Source organism: Linderina pennispora, assembly GCF_002104995.1.
Source record: "Linderina pennispora strain ATCC 12442 chromosome Unknown DL89scaffold_3, whole genome shotgun sequence".
NCBI classification, from domain to species: Eukaryota; Fungi; Kickxellomycota; class Kickxellomycetes; order Kickxellales; family Kickxellaceae; genus Linderina; species Linderina pennispora.
This window is the reverse complement of record NW_024468251.1, coordinates 1,409,226-1,423,581: the sequence shown is the minus strand read 5'-3', so window position 1 is coordinate 1,423,581 and position 14,356 is coordinate 1,409,226. Positions and strand designations below refer to the sequence as shown.

At 52.8% G+C, this 14,356-nt stretch overlaps 7 protein-coding genes and 1 non-coding gene across 8 annotated transcripts; 2 read left to right on the top strand and 6 right to left on the bottom strand.

Moving 5' to 3' along the window:
- Nucleotides 1-228: 228 nt before the first annotated feature.
- DL89DRAFT_265965 (uncharacterized protein) lies at nucleotides 229-674 on the top strand. Its single transcript, XM_040886914.1, is given in 2 exon segments — nucleotides 229-539; nucleotides 554-674. 1 exon segment carries the CDS (start codon nucleotides 236-238, stop codon nucleotides 431-433), a length of 198 nt encoding a protein of 65 aa, XP_040745826.1. The 5' UTR covers nucleotides 229-235; the 3' UTR covers nucleotides 434-539; nucleotides 554-674.
- Nucleotides 675-976: 302 nt separating this feature from the next.
- Nucleotides 977-1,058, bottom strand: DL89DRAFT_t25. The gene has a single exon. It is a non-coding gene; the product is annotated as a tRNA-Leu (tRNA).
- Nucleotides 1,059-1,490: 432 nt separating this feature from the next.
- DL89DRAFT_265964 (uncharacterized protein) lies at nucleotides 1,491-2,570 on the bottom strand. The gene has a single exon (XM_040886913.1). The coding sequence runs from the start codon at nucleotides 2,531-2,533 to the stop codon at nucleotides 1,580-1,582; it is 954 nt and encodes a 317-aa protein (XP_040745825.1). The 5' UTR covers nucleotides 2,534-2,570; the 3' UTR covers nucleotides 1,491-1,579.
- Nucleotides 2,571-5,270: 2,700 nt separating this feature from the next.
- Nucleotides 5,271-7,551, top strand: DL89DRAFT_265963 (putative asparagine synthetase). Its single transcript, XM_040886912.1, has 5 exons — nucleotides 5,271-5,669; nucleotides 5,771-5,953; nucleotides 6,028-6,124; nucleotides 6,177-6,717; nucleotides 6,785-7,551. The coding sequence occupies exons 1-5, from the start codon at nucleotides 5,352-5,354 to the stop codon at nucleotides 7,170-7,172; spliced, it is 1,527 nt and encodes a 508-aa protein (XP_040745824.1). The 5' UTR covers nucleotides 5,271-5,351; the 3' UTR covers nucleotides 7,173-7,551.
- Nucleotides 7,552-7,921: 370 nt separating this feature from the next.
- On the bottom strand, nucleotides 7,922-9,966 carry DL89DRAFT_274357 (uncharacterized protein; the record flags this gene model as incomplete). Its single annotated transcript, XM_040889179.1, has 6 exons — nucleotides 7,922-7,991; nucleotides 8,179-8,422; nucleotides 8,454-9,324; nucleotides 9,356-9,559; nucleotides 9,606-9,784; nucleotides 9,867-9,966. The coding sequence occupies 6 exons, from the start codon at nucleotides 9,964-9,966 to the stop codon at nucleotides 7,922-7,924; spliced, it is 1,668 nt and encodes a 555-aa protein (XP_040745823.1).
- A 752-nt stretch (nucleotides 9,967-10,718) lies between these two features.
- Nucleotides 10,719-11,765, bottom strand: DL89DRAFT_256029 (uncharacterized protein; the record flags this gene model as incomplete). Its single annotated transcript, XM_040885403.1, has 1 exon — nucleotides 10,719-11,765. One exon carries the CDS (start codon nucleotides 11,763-11,765, stop codon nucleotides 10,719-10,721), a length of 1,047 nt encoding a protein of 348 aa, XP_040745822.1.
- A 78-nt stretch (nucleotides 11,766-11,843) lies between these two features.
- On the bottom strand, nucleotides 11,844-13,348 carry DL89DRAFT_265959 (MFS general substrate transporter). The gene has a single exon (XM_040886911.1). It carries the CDS (start codon nucleotides 13,281-13,283, stop codon nucleotides 11,859-11,861), a length of 1,425 nt encoding a protein of 474 aa, XP_040745821.1. The 5' UTR covers nucleotides 13,284-13,348; the 3' UTR covers nucleotides 11,844-11,858.
- A 465-nt stretch (nucleotides 13,349-13,813) lies between these two features.
- DL89DRAFT_112698 (uncharacterized protein) lies at nucleotides 13,814-14,256 on the bottom strand. Its single transcript, XM_040883129.1, has one exon. The coding sequence runs from the start codon at nucleotides 14,134-14,136 to the stop codon at nucleotides 13,909-13,911; it is 228 nt and encodes a 75-aa protein (XP_040745820.1). The 5' UTR covers nucleotides 14,137-14,256; the 3' UTR covers nucleotides 13,814-13,908.
- Between the last annotated feature and the right edge of the window lie 100 nt (nucleotides 14,257-14,356).

The following is a 14,356-nucleotide window of genomic DNA, read 5'->3' as shown; positions in this document are numbered from 1 at the left end:
TGGCTGAGCATGGATAGACTATGGCCATGAGGGATATGCCAAGGTATTTACTCTCTATCATAATGCTCTGCTCATACTGTTAATAATCAGATGAGTATTTATCACCATATATAGGGGAAAATATATATATATGAGAGCAAAACTGAGGAGAAAAGGTGGACTGTTGGGTGCTTGGGGCCCTTTTAAGCGTGTGGTCAATCTTGACATCATGCTGCCAACACCGCCCTATGCCACCATGCTTAATACCTACATCAGATATTTATGTAAAAAGTTAGGCTCTGGGTGTCGTAACAAAAGACATGATGTAGCCAAGCAAACAATCCATACTCTCATTGTTCATATACTTGCCCAGCTCCGATCCCTTTGCATATATCTCTTTCAAACATATGCTTATGCTCTGCTCTCGCCCAACCATATCTCTAGAACTAGGTGATATAGATTTACTGCCAAGCACTATTTATCAGTAAGCTATGAGATAGGTGTGCAAAGTGGTATGTGTACGATTCATGAAAAAAACAGCTAGCAGGTTAGATAAAAACAAAAAAACAAAAAAAAAAAACAAGCGGAGCTTAGGAACCAAATGGTAAACAAAGGGTGTATTAGTATATGTTAGGATCTGTTAACCTAGAAGATGAGTGGTTATCCGGTATATGGAAAAAACAACTTCTCAAAAATATGTGTAAGGGGAAGAAGGGAGGCTGTTCGGCTGTCTGGGCCTTTGTACGTGTGTGTTTCAGCCTTGAAATTCAAGATCAGGAGTCTCTCCTGCGCCACCATGGGCAGCAAGATCAACACCAACAAAGCAGAGCTAGCACGATTGGTGAGTCTAAAGTACAGGCAGGTGACGCCACAATCCACTTAGGATGTAAATAAATTTGATTGTGATCTGTACATCGATACTGTTAGCAGCAAAAAAAAGAGGTCTTGTAACCGTCGCCTCAGCTTCGTCGACAAAAGCAAAAAAGGAGGGTTACGTTGATCAGAGTGGGATTCGAACCCACGCCTCCGGAGAGACTGCGGCCTTAACGCAGCGCCTTAGACCGCTCGGCCATCTGACCCTCAGTAATTGATGAGTTGGACTAAATTAGTATATACATAAACTCAAGCTTGCTTTTGTCCTTCTGCCGACGCCTTCTGTTTACCACCAGTTCCTTTCTTTCTGCCTCTACTCATCAAGGATTTGGTATGACCATTGCCCAGTCTAACGTAACAACGAGCTGTGCCCTTTCATCTCGCTACCTGTGATGATTAACGGCTGCAAGCTGATCTACAAACCATACTATCAACAGCGCCAGCACAATGGCCTGTGAGCAATCGCGCAGAGCTTAGGGCCCACTTCCCTCCTTTTTGTATCATGTCTGGGTACCAATCTCCACGCTCTGACCTTTGTTTTCCGAGAGCGTACAGCTATTCCAATTGTCCGCATTGCTTATTACAAGCCTTACATAGGTCCTCCTTTTTTCTTCTCTGATGATCGTCTTCCAGTCCATCTTCCTTATGCTTCTAGTATCACAGAGCCAGTATGTCTGGTCGCTCCTCTACTCATCCAATTGGCGGCATGGCCAGAAATGTTTCTATTTTAAACACTGCGTCTCCTGATGGCAAACTGCCGGGCAGTCTCTAGCACCTCATCGGGCATCCCGGCTATCTGGGCTACATACAGGCCATGCGATCTCTCGCAAATTCCCGGCTTGACCTTGTGCAAAAACGCAAACCCACCCTCACCGTCTTCATATATCGCCGTATGTAGTGGCTGCACCCCGGCCAGCGATGGCACGGCATGCGGCACCAGCTCGTGGTAGTGTGTAGCAAACAGCGCCTTGCATCTGACCTTGTCGTGCAGATACTTCAGTGTCGCATAGGCAATCGACACTCCGTCCCTGGTCGACGTACCGCGCCCAATCTCGTCCAGGATCACCAATGACCGGCTGGTCGCATGCCGCAGGATGTCTGCCGTCTCGCTCATCTCCACCATAAACGTCGACTGGTCGAGTGCCAGATTGTCATGGGCCCCGATCCGCGAGTAGATGGCATCAACCACATGCAGCTGCGCTTCGTTGGCAGGCACAAAGCTACCAGTCTGCGCCAGAATCGATATCAAGGCGACCTGGCGCAGGTATGTACTCTTGCCGCCCATGTTCGGCCCTGTCAAAAGAAGTACCTGGCTCGAATCTGCATTAAACGTGCAGTCGTTGGCAACAAACTGGCGGTTTGCAGAAATCAGCTGGGCTTCAACGATAGGGTGCCGCCCGCCGATGATCGAGTGCCTGTCATCCCGGTCCGTGACAAACTGCGGCCGAGAAAACTGGTGCCTTGCAGCTAGAACAGCCATCGAAATAGCCACATCCAACTCGGCTAAAACCCTGCTGTTGGTGCGGATCCTCGAGCTGACCTCCAAAACGCTGTCTCGCAGCTCCTCAAAGACACGAAGCTCCTCTGCCCGAATCAGACTATGCACCATTTCAATCTCCGACAACAAGTACGTCCATTCCGCGTTCTCAAACCGGACCTTGCTTTTCAGTGTCTGGATCATACGGAAATCTGAGCTGTCAAGGAGTGTGCTGGCGTCGCGCTTCGATACCTCGATGAAATGGCCAATATTGGACAATGTCTCGAGCTTTAGGGATGAGCAGTGATATCGTGATATCCACGTCTCCTGCATCTGATGTCGCTCGCGGTTCTTCTCTTTGAGCTTCTCATGTAAATGTGTGAGATGCGTACTGCAGTTAGGCTTGAGAAAACCAAACACGCGGATATCACGCTCTGCATCCACACGAATTTTGGACTCAATGTTGCGCACCAGTGGCATTAGTGCCTGTAGGGCTGTGGCTTTGCGCCGGGCTACCTCAATAATGGCCTCCGGCGAGCGATATGACGGTACTGCTCGTTTGCGCTGGCTGAATCTCCGTCGCACATCAACTGGTTGCTTCTTGGGCACTAGTGCGGCTTCAAGAACCTGCTTGATCTTTGTGACTTCTTGCAGTGTCCGTGCAATATCCAGTAAATCGTGTGGACCGCCGCAATTCAGTGACAGCTTATTGACAGCTCGCTCTATATCGCTGATCCTCTCAAGATGCTCTCTGACTAATTCGCGTGCCCGTGAATTCACGCTAAAGAACTCGAGCAAGTCCATGCGCTGCTCGATAATATCAATGGATGTGGATGGTGCAGTCAACCGCTTGGCTAATAAACGGGCACCAGAGCTGGTTTTTGTGTAGTCAATCTCAGCGAGTAAAGTGTGCTCGCTAGATCCACGGTCACCCGAGAGCTGTGGGCGGACCAGCTCCAACGCCTGGATGGTTGCTGCGCTCATCTTCATATGGTCCTTGACCTGGTACCGCTTGGGTGGCTGTAATGGTGGAAGCAATCCGAGTTGGGTGTCCAGAACATAGTTAAGAAGGGCGCGTGCGGCAGTCTGCTCACAGGAAGATAGTTCGGTTGCTTCCAGCAGAAGCATATCGGGCGTCGTGATCAGCGACTGCGAAGGTGCAGACAGTTGCCAGTGGACGTTGGGGTTCAGTGAATTAGAGTGTCTCTCCTCTGGCTCATCTGTAATAGCAGAATTAGACTCACACTCAGTGCCAGGCACCTGTGGCTGGCTCCATTGGTGAAACGACGCGGCTGTGACATGCGTCACGGCAGGCTGTCCAGTGATTTGCGATGATGTGGATGAACAGGGGTAAATGGCCTTTACCATGTCGTGCACCATGTAATCACTCTCATCGACCAAGATCTCTCTTGGGCGAATGCGAGCCAAATCCGTGGGTAGCGACGACGGCGACGACGAACAAGTCATGAAATCGCCGGTAGCCAAGTCCAGCCATGCCAGACTCAGAGATACATCTATGGTAGATGGGTCGCTGCTTGCGTCAATAGAGAAATCTGGTCTAGGTGGGATCTCGGGTGGATCTGGGACGCACACTGAAGAGGGATCAAACTCTTCAGCGAGCAAAAAATCAATAGGTATTGTGCTCTGATGCTTTCGTGGCCGCCCAGGCCCACGCCTCTTCTGTCTTGCTTCCAGCAGTTCACGTTCCATTTCCCACTTGCGTTTTGCTTCAGCAATGATTCGTGAGATATCCGCTGCGTGTCTTTCCTCAATGGCTGCCTTATCTCTCTGCCACCTATCGATCATCTGCTGGTGTTCGATGGATCTTGGGTCAATGCGGGCGATGCTGACGATGTAGTTATGCATACGTGTGCTACTTGCATACTGTTCGTCGATCAGCGTTCCGGGAGTAACCACACGTGTCACCTTGCGAGTAAATACACGGCGCATGGGCTCTTGGAACTGCTCGCAGAGGGCCACATTCAGGCCATGCCTTGCGACAAGAATCTCAAGATATCGGTCCAGGGACCGTGCGGGGAATCCAGTGAAGCGCACGGTGCCATTGCGAAACTTTTTGTTAACGACTTGCAGACCGAGGAGGTCACCGCCAATATCATCGGCGTGGTCAAAGTAGAGCTCATAGAAGTCCCCAACACGCACTAGTAGCACACAACCAGGGTACTTTTGGCGGTACTCGCGAACAGCACTCAGTACGCTGCTGGTGCTGATCAGGGCTGACGCCAAGGTGTCTGATCCAGCTGGTGCAGTAGATTCAGCCGCTGCCTCTTCTACCTGCTGTGTGGTTCCATGGTGGCGTCGGAGCGGTGGGGTGCTAGTAAACGCTGCATGTGAAGGGTGCTGTGCGCTGTATAGACGCGGGTGGCGCCGGCGAGCTGCACCAAGTACCAGCGTGGTACCAGTACGAGGCACTGGGCTCCGAAACAGCCAGCTCCTTGCCAGCATACGAGACATAGACGAGAATGTAGCAGACAATGAGCGTTTGAAAAATGGAGAAAGTAGACAGTGGTGATGGCAAAAGCCTATGCAATCGAAACCAAAAATCACTGAGTAGTGGCATAGTAGGTCAGCTCGGCTCAGGAACAAGCATGGATTCGTCCGGCTCAGCCTAGCTTGGGCTCCCGCAAATCGGGAAGGCAATGTGGTACACAAGTTGCGCGTTCTCCTAACGCGGCTGAGGCAAGATGGTGGGGGAGGAATTCATAGACTGGGGTTAGAAGAGTCATAGCAGAAGTTTGGCCGCTAGAATGGGATCATCGATGGGCGAGAGTGACTCACAAACACCCGCATTTTTCTTCGAACAAACTGTACCTGGTGTTGGCAAACTGAATGCGTGGATCCAAGCGTGCCTAATCTGTATAAATAGGGCCTAGTACGTTCGGTGTTTCAAAGAATCGCTTTTTTCTCACTCGTTATCTATATAAGCAGGCGTTCCAGCCCTCATTCCTTTTTCTTCCTTTCATTCTCGATTCCGAGTAATTTTTTCGCTCTTATCTTTACAAAAATGTGTGGAATCTTTGGTGTTTACCAGTACCAGGGCGATGTTGAGGCATTCCGCCAGCGCGCGCTGGATCTGTCCAAGAAGCTCCGTCACCGCGGTCCGGATTGGTCGGGCTGCATTGTGGCTGGCAAGAACATCATCTGCCACGAGCGGTTAGCTATCGTTGGTGTTGATTCGGGCGCGCAGCCCCTGACCAACGAGGACGAGTCCATCGTGCTGACGGTCAACGGCGAGATCTACAACCACAAGCAGCTGGAGGCTGAGCTCAAGTCGCCGGCCAAGTTCAAGACCCACTCTGACTGCGAGGTCATCCTTCACATGGTAAGCGAGAAAATTTTTTCTGTGCAATCCCTCTATAGAATTGGGGAAGGAATAGCCCAAGAAATGGTCCCGATTTGGAAACTGATTTGTTACACATATAGTACAACGAGATTGGCACCGACGTGTGCGCCAAGCTGGACGGTATGTTTTCGTGGGCGCTGTTCGACCGGCGCACCACACCCGCGCGCCTGGTCGCCGCCCGCGACCCGATCGGCATCACCACGCTCTACATTGGCCGTGTTTCGGCGCACCCCGAGACGATCTTCATTGCGTCCAGAGCTCAAGTCGCTGAACGAGGAGTGCGACCAGATCGACGAATTCCCGCCGGGCTGCTACTTCGACTCCGAACGACGGCCAGTTCCACCGCTACTTCCAGCCTGACTGGTGGAACCCCGAGCGCATCGCCGTCAACCCGATCAACTACCGCGAGCTGCGTGAGTCGCTGACGGCGGGCTGTGCGCAAGCGCCTGATGGCGGAGGTTCCCTACGGTGTTCTCCTCTCTGGAGGTCTCGACTCGTCGCTGATCTCCAGCATTGCTGTGCGTGAGGCGGCGACGCATCTCGGCCGCTGGCCCAGTCCGATGTCGAGGACGTCGATACGCGCGGTATGCGGTACTTCCCCCGTATGCACTCGTTCTCGATCGGCCTTGCCCGGCGCACCGGACCTGATCGCCGCCCGCAAGGTGGCCAAGTTCCTGCGCACCGCCCACCACGAGTTCACGTACACGATCCAGGAGGGTCTGGATGCCGTTGCCGACGTCATCTACCACCTGGAGACATACGATGTCACCACCATCCGCGCGTCCACGCCCATGTATCTGATGTCACGTAAGATCAAGTCCACTGGCGTCAAGATGGTGCTGTCTGGCGAGGGTTCCGATGAGGTGTTTGGTGGGTACCTGTACTTCCACTACGCGCCGTCCGACGACGAGTTCCACAAGGAGACCGTCAAGCGCGTCCAGAACCTGCACACCAGCGACTGTCTGCGTGCCAACAAGTCTACCATGGCCTGGGGCCTTGAGGCTCGTGTGCCCTTCCTTGACAAGGAGTTCCTGCAGGTTGCCATGAACATTCAGCCCTCCGACAAGCGCTGCTCGAAGGACCTGATGGAGAAGGCCATTATCCGTCCGTGCCTTCGACGTCACCTACCCTGATGCTGGCTTCACTGAGGAGGAGCTCGCCCAGGGCCCGTACCTGCCGCACGACGTGCTGTGGCGCCAGAAGGAGCAGTTCTCGGACGGTGTCGGCTACGGCTGGATCGACTCGCTCAAGGACTGGGCCGAGCGTCGTGTCTCTGACGCGTCCATGGCCGCCGCCAAGGATCGCTTCCCCGAGGACACCCCCGAGACCAAGGAGGCCTACCTCTACCGCGAGATGTTTGAGCAGCACTTCCCCCAGAAGGCATGCCTGGCCTCTGTCGTCAGGTGGGTGCCGCGCACTGACTGGGGCTGCAGCGCCGACCCCAGCGGCCGTGCCCAGAAGATCCACGAGAAGGCTTACTAAAATGTTCTTTTGACGTTTGCGTTAAAAAAAAGTTTTCTACTGCAGAATACGCGTCAGACGCTTTGCGTGCCTCTGCACAAACTCTTGATGCTCTGCCTTCAGCTTCTCCTCAAACTGTCTGTTCCTTGACTGCATCTCCTTCTGGAACTGCTCGCGCTTCTCCCTGGCTGGATCCACAGCCAGAATAGCCTTTAGCGTCTGCTTGAGCTCGTCCGCTGTCTTGGATACTTGATCTTTTGCTGCATTGGCTTGCTCAGCACACGCTGAAATGTGGTGCCCATAGGAATCGACACCCTGCTTCGTAGCCATCAGTTGTGTGCTTGCTTGCTCCAACAGCCGCGTAGCTTCGGAAAGTCTGTCTGTCTGCGATCCGTCGACTGCACCAGCAAGTTCCCCGGACAGCTGCTGTGCACGAATTCCGACGTTGCCTGTCACAATGCGCAGGATCTCGCCCATAGCATCCACTGCGTTCTCTGAGACATTTTCACCCTGGCTTGTCCCATTATTAACCAAATAAATGCGTTTTGCGGGTCAGTTGACATTTGCATGGGGCTCAGCCTATCTCCCCTACGCATGGCCCTGCATCTTTATGGATACTAATGCTTAGAATGTACTAGGCTGTCCCACGCCCGCGATGCGAAGCGCACCTCCAGGCGAAGACAAACGCTGTTTGCCTGGTACTTTTGTTGGTACGGCTGATCTACCACCAATGGCCAGTCGATGCAGGAGTGCCAGCGCCGAGCACTCTCTCAATCCAGGCCTTGAGCACGGCCAGCATCATTAGACCAGTTCTTCCGACCAGTTGTAGATAGCCGGATTCTAGCCAGGGTGGTTTATCGAACGTGCCAAACTATGCTGGCTAGCAGCCAAGCTCGCATCGCAAGCAAAGTAATTCTTGTGGATGTATGAAATAGATAAAGAAAGAGAAGGTGAAAAAAAAAGGGCTATGAAGGGTTTCGCACATGGTAAATATAACGTTTTCACTTCCGGTACTGGAACGCCTGACCGATGCTGTGGCACCGCGCTGGCATTCCCCATGGGCTTCCATTTGAACTCTGCCATAATCGGTATGTGGTCAGACGGAATCTGCGAGTTCGGGAACCCGACTGCATGCCGCACCCACTCCTCGTCCAGCTCGCCCAGCAGGCCCGTCGGAATCAGGGTGCCAGTCGTGTACCAGATGTAATCGATTGTGCCACTGAACGTCGGTGTGCAGTTTGTCAGCGGCAGCTCGTTGATGCTGGCGTACGCTGACTTCAGTCCGAACGGATGCCGCAGGACCGTGCCGTTTGTAGTCCGCGTACGGCTCCATGCGCTCCATGTCCGGATGCTCCTTGTCCAGCCGCCCACGTGACAAAAACTCGTACAGCCCAGAGTCTGGCTTCGAGTTAAAGTCACCGCAGATCAGTGTCGTCACCTTCTGGAACTGCTTCTGCTGCTGCTGCATCTGCAGCTGCACCTTATGCGCTTCCGATCCAGCACCGACATCGTCGGTGGCTGCCGGAACTCCTGCGTGCTTACGCGCTAGCATTGCCAGCTCCTCTGTCAGCATCATCGTCTGCACCATCTTCACGTCGGTGAACTCAGGGTCCCAGTGTACATGTGCGTTCGCCACGAGCATCATCGGCTCGCCTGCCAGCTTGCGGTGCTTGAGTACTGCAAACCCAACAATGTTGTCCTTGGTCATGAACCGGTTGAACATGTCGTCTACCTTCTTGAAGTCTTTGCGCTGCAGCGCGCTCTGCTGGAACTCGAGCAGGTGCTGTGCCTCCAGCCGGAACACCGACGACTTGTAAAACGTCGCGCACCCGTCAACCAGCCGGCGCTCTGGCTCGTCCATCGTACGTGCACGCGACTTGGTCCAGAACACGCCTTCGTAGCCCACTTCCTGCAGCTTTGGCTTAAAGAACTCGTCAAACTGCGCTGCCTCCACTTCCTGCAGGCACACAATGTCTGGCTGCAGCGTCGTCAGCTCAGAAATAATGATGTCGCGCCGGTACTCCCACGCCAGCGCCCAGGATGGGCAGTAGCTGTACTTTTGCGGCGTCGCGTACTTGGGGCACAGCACGTTGTAGTTCAGCACTGTCAGAATCTCCGGGCTGTCTGTGCGCACGTCCTTGTCTAGTGAAACCCACTGCCGGTCGGGCGACGGCTGCAGCGCAAGTCCATTATCGCGCAGGTACTCGATCAGTGCACGCGCGCCATCCTTCTGCAGGATCGCCTTCAGGTGCTCCTGCAAGCGGGTTTCCCTCCAACCCCAATGACTCGAGCTGGTACAGGGTGCCCAGCTCAGGCGGCAGATCGGTGATTCGGTTGTCAAACAGCAGCAGCTCTTTTAGATTCGAGCACAGCCCTAGCTCTGGAGGAACTGCACTGATAAGGTTTGCCTGATGCGTCTAGCTCCTCCAGATTGCGCAGCTCCGCCAGTGCCACTGGCAGCTGTGTCAGCTGGTTGTGGTTTATGTAAAGCTTTGTCAGGAACGTGTACCGGAATAGCGGTGCCGAGATAGCCCTTAGTGCCATGCCGCCCAGATCCAGCTCCTTCCATACAGTCTTTACAGCCCCATTTGAACTCGGCGTCCGCCGGTCGTTCCGCCGATCCAATTGACGTGCTCTTGGCCCGCGAGCTTGGTGGGCGAATCGTGACTGGGGTCGATGCCGTCCCATTCAGATGCCCGAGTGGCGTTGTTGAACGTCCACTCACGAAATCTGCATAGGAGCTAAGCGGCGTTCCTGAGCCTCCATGGTTATCGTAGCCGCCCAAGAAGTTGCCCTGCTGCCGCTGTTGCGCCATCGCCGTGCGTGCATGGTGGTGCGGAGTCGCTGACGCCCGTGACCGCTGGTGCGTCACGATCTGCTGCTGGTGGTACTGGCTTGTCGGCATCACCGGCGTGGGCGCCATCTGCACTGGGCCACTCATCACCGAGGGAGACGTCAGCATGGCGTTCGCCGCCTCGGCGCCAGAGTACACCATACTGCCCAGCATCCCGTTACTGGTCATCAGGCCGCCCCCACCACCCATCATCGCCGCTGACGGCATTACGCCTGTCGGTACTCCGCTGTGCGCCATGCTGCCCATTGCTAGGTCGCCTGGTCCCAGCCCTACCATGTGCCCATTGCCGCCGCTCATTGACGCCGCAATGTAATGGCCAACTATATACTGTTAGAATGCGTGAGCAAACCAAGTTATCAACAATGCTCCCACACTACTAGATTGCATTCGCAGCCGCATGTCAATTCAGCTCTCTATTTTACCTGCTGCATCGCCCTGCGAGGTTGCACCCATTCCTTGTCTTGCATGCTGGGGAAGCTGCTGGCCCGGGGTCTGGCCCTGTTGCATGTACATCTCAACCAGTGATTGTCAGTTTTGGTTGAAACAAGAGACGCGTGTATGTAAATAATTGGAAAAGTACAATCCGATTCAAAAGCTATGAAAAGCGAGAAAAGAAAGCAGAGGGTCACCTCTGGCAATAGCCTGCTGAGCAAAAGAGAAAATGGCGAGCTCTTATTGGTTGAATCGATCACGTGAAGGCGGTTTAGCCAGCGTCAGCGCGTGGTTACCCTTCTACCCTGTGCCGCCATACGTTCAATGTAGCGTTGCCTGGCCGCCTCCACTGCCGACTCATCGTTGCGCCTTGCAAAAGACTTGCGCAGAGTGTCCTCTCTAGCTTTATCTTTCGTGGCTTGCTTTTCCTGTCGCTCAATCTCCTGTCGCTCAGCCATCTGGCTGTACGTGTCTCTGTTGCTTGGTCGGTTGTAGCCTCTACTCCGCTCAGATGCGCCGCGGCTTGGCTTTCTCGGTTGGCTGCGTGGCAGCGGCGGGTCGCCGGATGCGAGTGGCCTGGGTCTCATAGCATTCCGACCCATGTCCGGCTCTGCCTGCCAGCCACTAGCAGCTGCCTCGCTCGATTGCCCGTCCATCTTCTCAGCAACCTTGCTCAGGTCATCGCGCTCAATCTGGTCAAGAAACCCTCGGTAAAATCCGCTCATTCCCTTCTTCTTCCGGCTCTCCTCTGCCCGTTCCTGTTCCTCTTCCTCCTTGACCTTGCGCTGCCGCTCTTCCTTGATCTCCTTATACCCGCTGGTGACAAACACTTCCTTGTCACCGTATTGATCTCCTTCGCGCTCCCGCTCCTTTGCAAGGAGTCGCTCCTTTGCCACCTCTTGCTGTGTTTGCCGCTGCTTCGCCGTCTCGATGAGCTTTTCCATGTAGCGCGGCCTCATGTCGCTGGATTTTTTCTTTTTGATGTGGTCGCGTGCACTCTGGATACTGTCATAGAACTCGTCGTAGGCATAGGCACTGGAGTCTGCTGGCTGTGAATCAGCAGCGGGCTTTTCAGTGGAGCGGGGTTTGGTCGGGAGTGCGATATGCTGCTGTGGATTTTTGGACGGGCCTGGGTCGATCGTTGGCATGGCAGTGTCGCCAAACACCGAACCAAGAGCACTGCTGCCTGGTTTAGATGTACTTGGCGCCTTCTTTACGTTCAACCCAAACTTTCGTGGTGTTATCTTTTTCATCATAAAGAAAGGGGAATATTTACCAGGACTATTTGGCTCGCACTGGTAGTCCTCAGTTTTTGTCATATCGGACATGTCTCTATGACCAGATTATGGACACATGATGTTCTCTGCAGAGCCGATGGGAATAAAAAATATATATATAGTCACTACCACAAACTATGTGTTCTAGATCTGGCTCCGCGCTCTCATCCAGTAGTGCCTCACAGGGAATGCCAGCACAGCTGCAGCACATACAACGCACAGCGTCGTTCCCATCGATATCAGCATTGTCAAAAACCCACATGCTGAATATAGTGCTGTTGATATCGGCGGCAGCGAGATATTGGCCACTCCTTCTGCTACCGCTGCCAGAGAGTAGCACTGCGCCATTGCTGGCGACTGTGTCGAATTAATAAAGTCGCCAAACGCGCTCTGTGACGGCACAATGACCACCATGGCTGTTATAGCAAACAGGGAATACCCGGTAATCAGAACGGCGTATGTCGGCGCAACTGCAATGACAATTAGCGAAACCAACACGCACATTGCCCCCATAGCGATGGTGTAGTAGCGCATGCGTTCGCCGCGTCTTGCAATAACGTGGTCGTTTAGGAAGCCTACAAGCGGCATGGCCAGGATGAGAATGCCGTCGACTATCAGAAAGGCGACACCAATTTTCTCGGGCGAATACCCAAACTTGTCGTTTAGGCGCAGTGGGAACACGGTCTCAATGACACTCTGCAGACCCGTGGCCACGAATATGGCGATAGTGGGCCCAATGACGGGTGTTTTTCGCACCAGCTTCCACATAGTCAGGTCGCCTGTTTCGGGGGTATCCGCGTTTCCCTTGTCATTCTGGCCATTGAGTGTAGACGCCACAGCACTTGTCTCCTGACTGCCCTCGACGTCATTGGCCTCCATTTCTAGCGGCTTCCCGTCAGCGACCGAGGACGTCGAGCTGTCTACATACATGGTAGGCATAGTGGTATCTTCGGCTGGGTTGACGAGGTGACGGATTTCTAACGAGTTCCTAACAAACACAGATATCATTACGAACTCTGCCATGCCCAAACACATGACAATTACCGCAATACCGTCGACTCCCATTGCTTGGTACGCCTCGCCGCCCACCACTGGACCCAGCATATTGCCGACATTGTCAAACACAAACAGCACCGCCATCTTTAGTCCCAGGAGGTTGGCCGGGTACACATCGGCGACTACCGTGAACAGAATTGTATCTGCAATACTCGATGCCATGCCCAGCACGAATCGAAACAAAATCACTTGGTAGAAGCGCGTAGTGGAATAGAATATCGCTCCAGCCACTATGTACAGGAACGCTGCAAACAGCTGCGGGTAGAGCCGGTTCTGTATCTTGTCACTGATATACCCGACAGATAGGGCTGCAATAAGACCACCAACACCAAACACTGCCGTGATCATTCCGTTATCGGCACGCGGCACATGGAGTTTGGACTGTAGCAAATCCGGCAAGCATGCTATCGTCAGGCTGTAGACGAACCGGTTAATCAGCGCTATTATCGATGATGTTGCCCATATCGTGACCGGCTTACTTCGTATGCGCTCCAGGAGGGGTGGTATCTGCATTAGAATGTGGATAATATGAAAGAAGCTATTTTGCGATGGAACAGATGGAAAGAAAAAAGGAGTTCCAACAAAGAATGCAATCTACTATTCTTCAGCCCACCTGCGAAACTTCCCCAAGGCAGTTAAATGCCGTATACAAAAAATAAAAACATTTAGTACAGTTCGCCTAGCTCAAAGCAACAATAGACAATGCGGCACAGCCTCCTGACCATAGGCATACATCATTATCGGAAAAGGTTGGTTTTGGCAGGAAAACTGATGCCAGCTCTACCCCCTTTCTCGAAACCACGTCTGGGAAATAGTGTCATGGGCTGGGGGAGTCATGAAGGGAAAGCTAGTAACAACTAAAAATATACTCCCACTGAAATACACTATTTCCAGTGTTGGACTCATTTGAAATTGGGCTCGGTCATTACCTCCTTTCATTTTCCACCAGCGTATATGCCCTCCCACATCTCAATGGCGCCTTCCGTTGCTGCAGTGTCCATAAAAAGCGACCGGAGTGCCACTTTCAAAAATGTATGGCATTCGGGCAAAATAAACATATCGACAGATTAAGACACATGATGTACTCGCTAACAAAGTGCAAGAGAGAATGGGTGGGGAGTAGTCAATGACGGAAAATCTACACCAACGATGTATGTACATATTGTGCATATATTGCCGTGCTTGCAAGGATGTTGGCGGTGGTTGCCTCTCTTTTATTAAAGACCAATATTAGCCGTGCAAATCTGTATATAAAAAGGTGGTGTAGCTGGCCATGCATGAACCAGAGGAGGCAGTGCAGCCAGTTTTTGATAGTGAGACAAATTATTAGCATTGCGCTTTGCAAGCGTCGGATCATGTCTGCCATGCCTTGTTTTTAGAGTTCCATGCGTTATTAATGATATTCTGATGGATTCATAAATCTCGGCGACTTTTTGTTGGTAGATATGGCTCGAGTTTTCCAAATATGCATGCTGCATTAGAGGAAAGTAGAAAACAATGCATAGTTAATGTATTCCATCCAGGAGCCTGTGCCATGCATGGTAGGACCTTCCAAAAGGCAAGTAGGACCACTGTTTAAAATACAG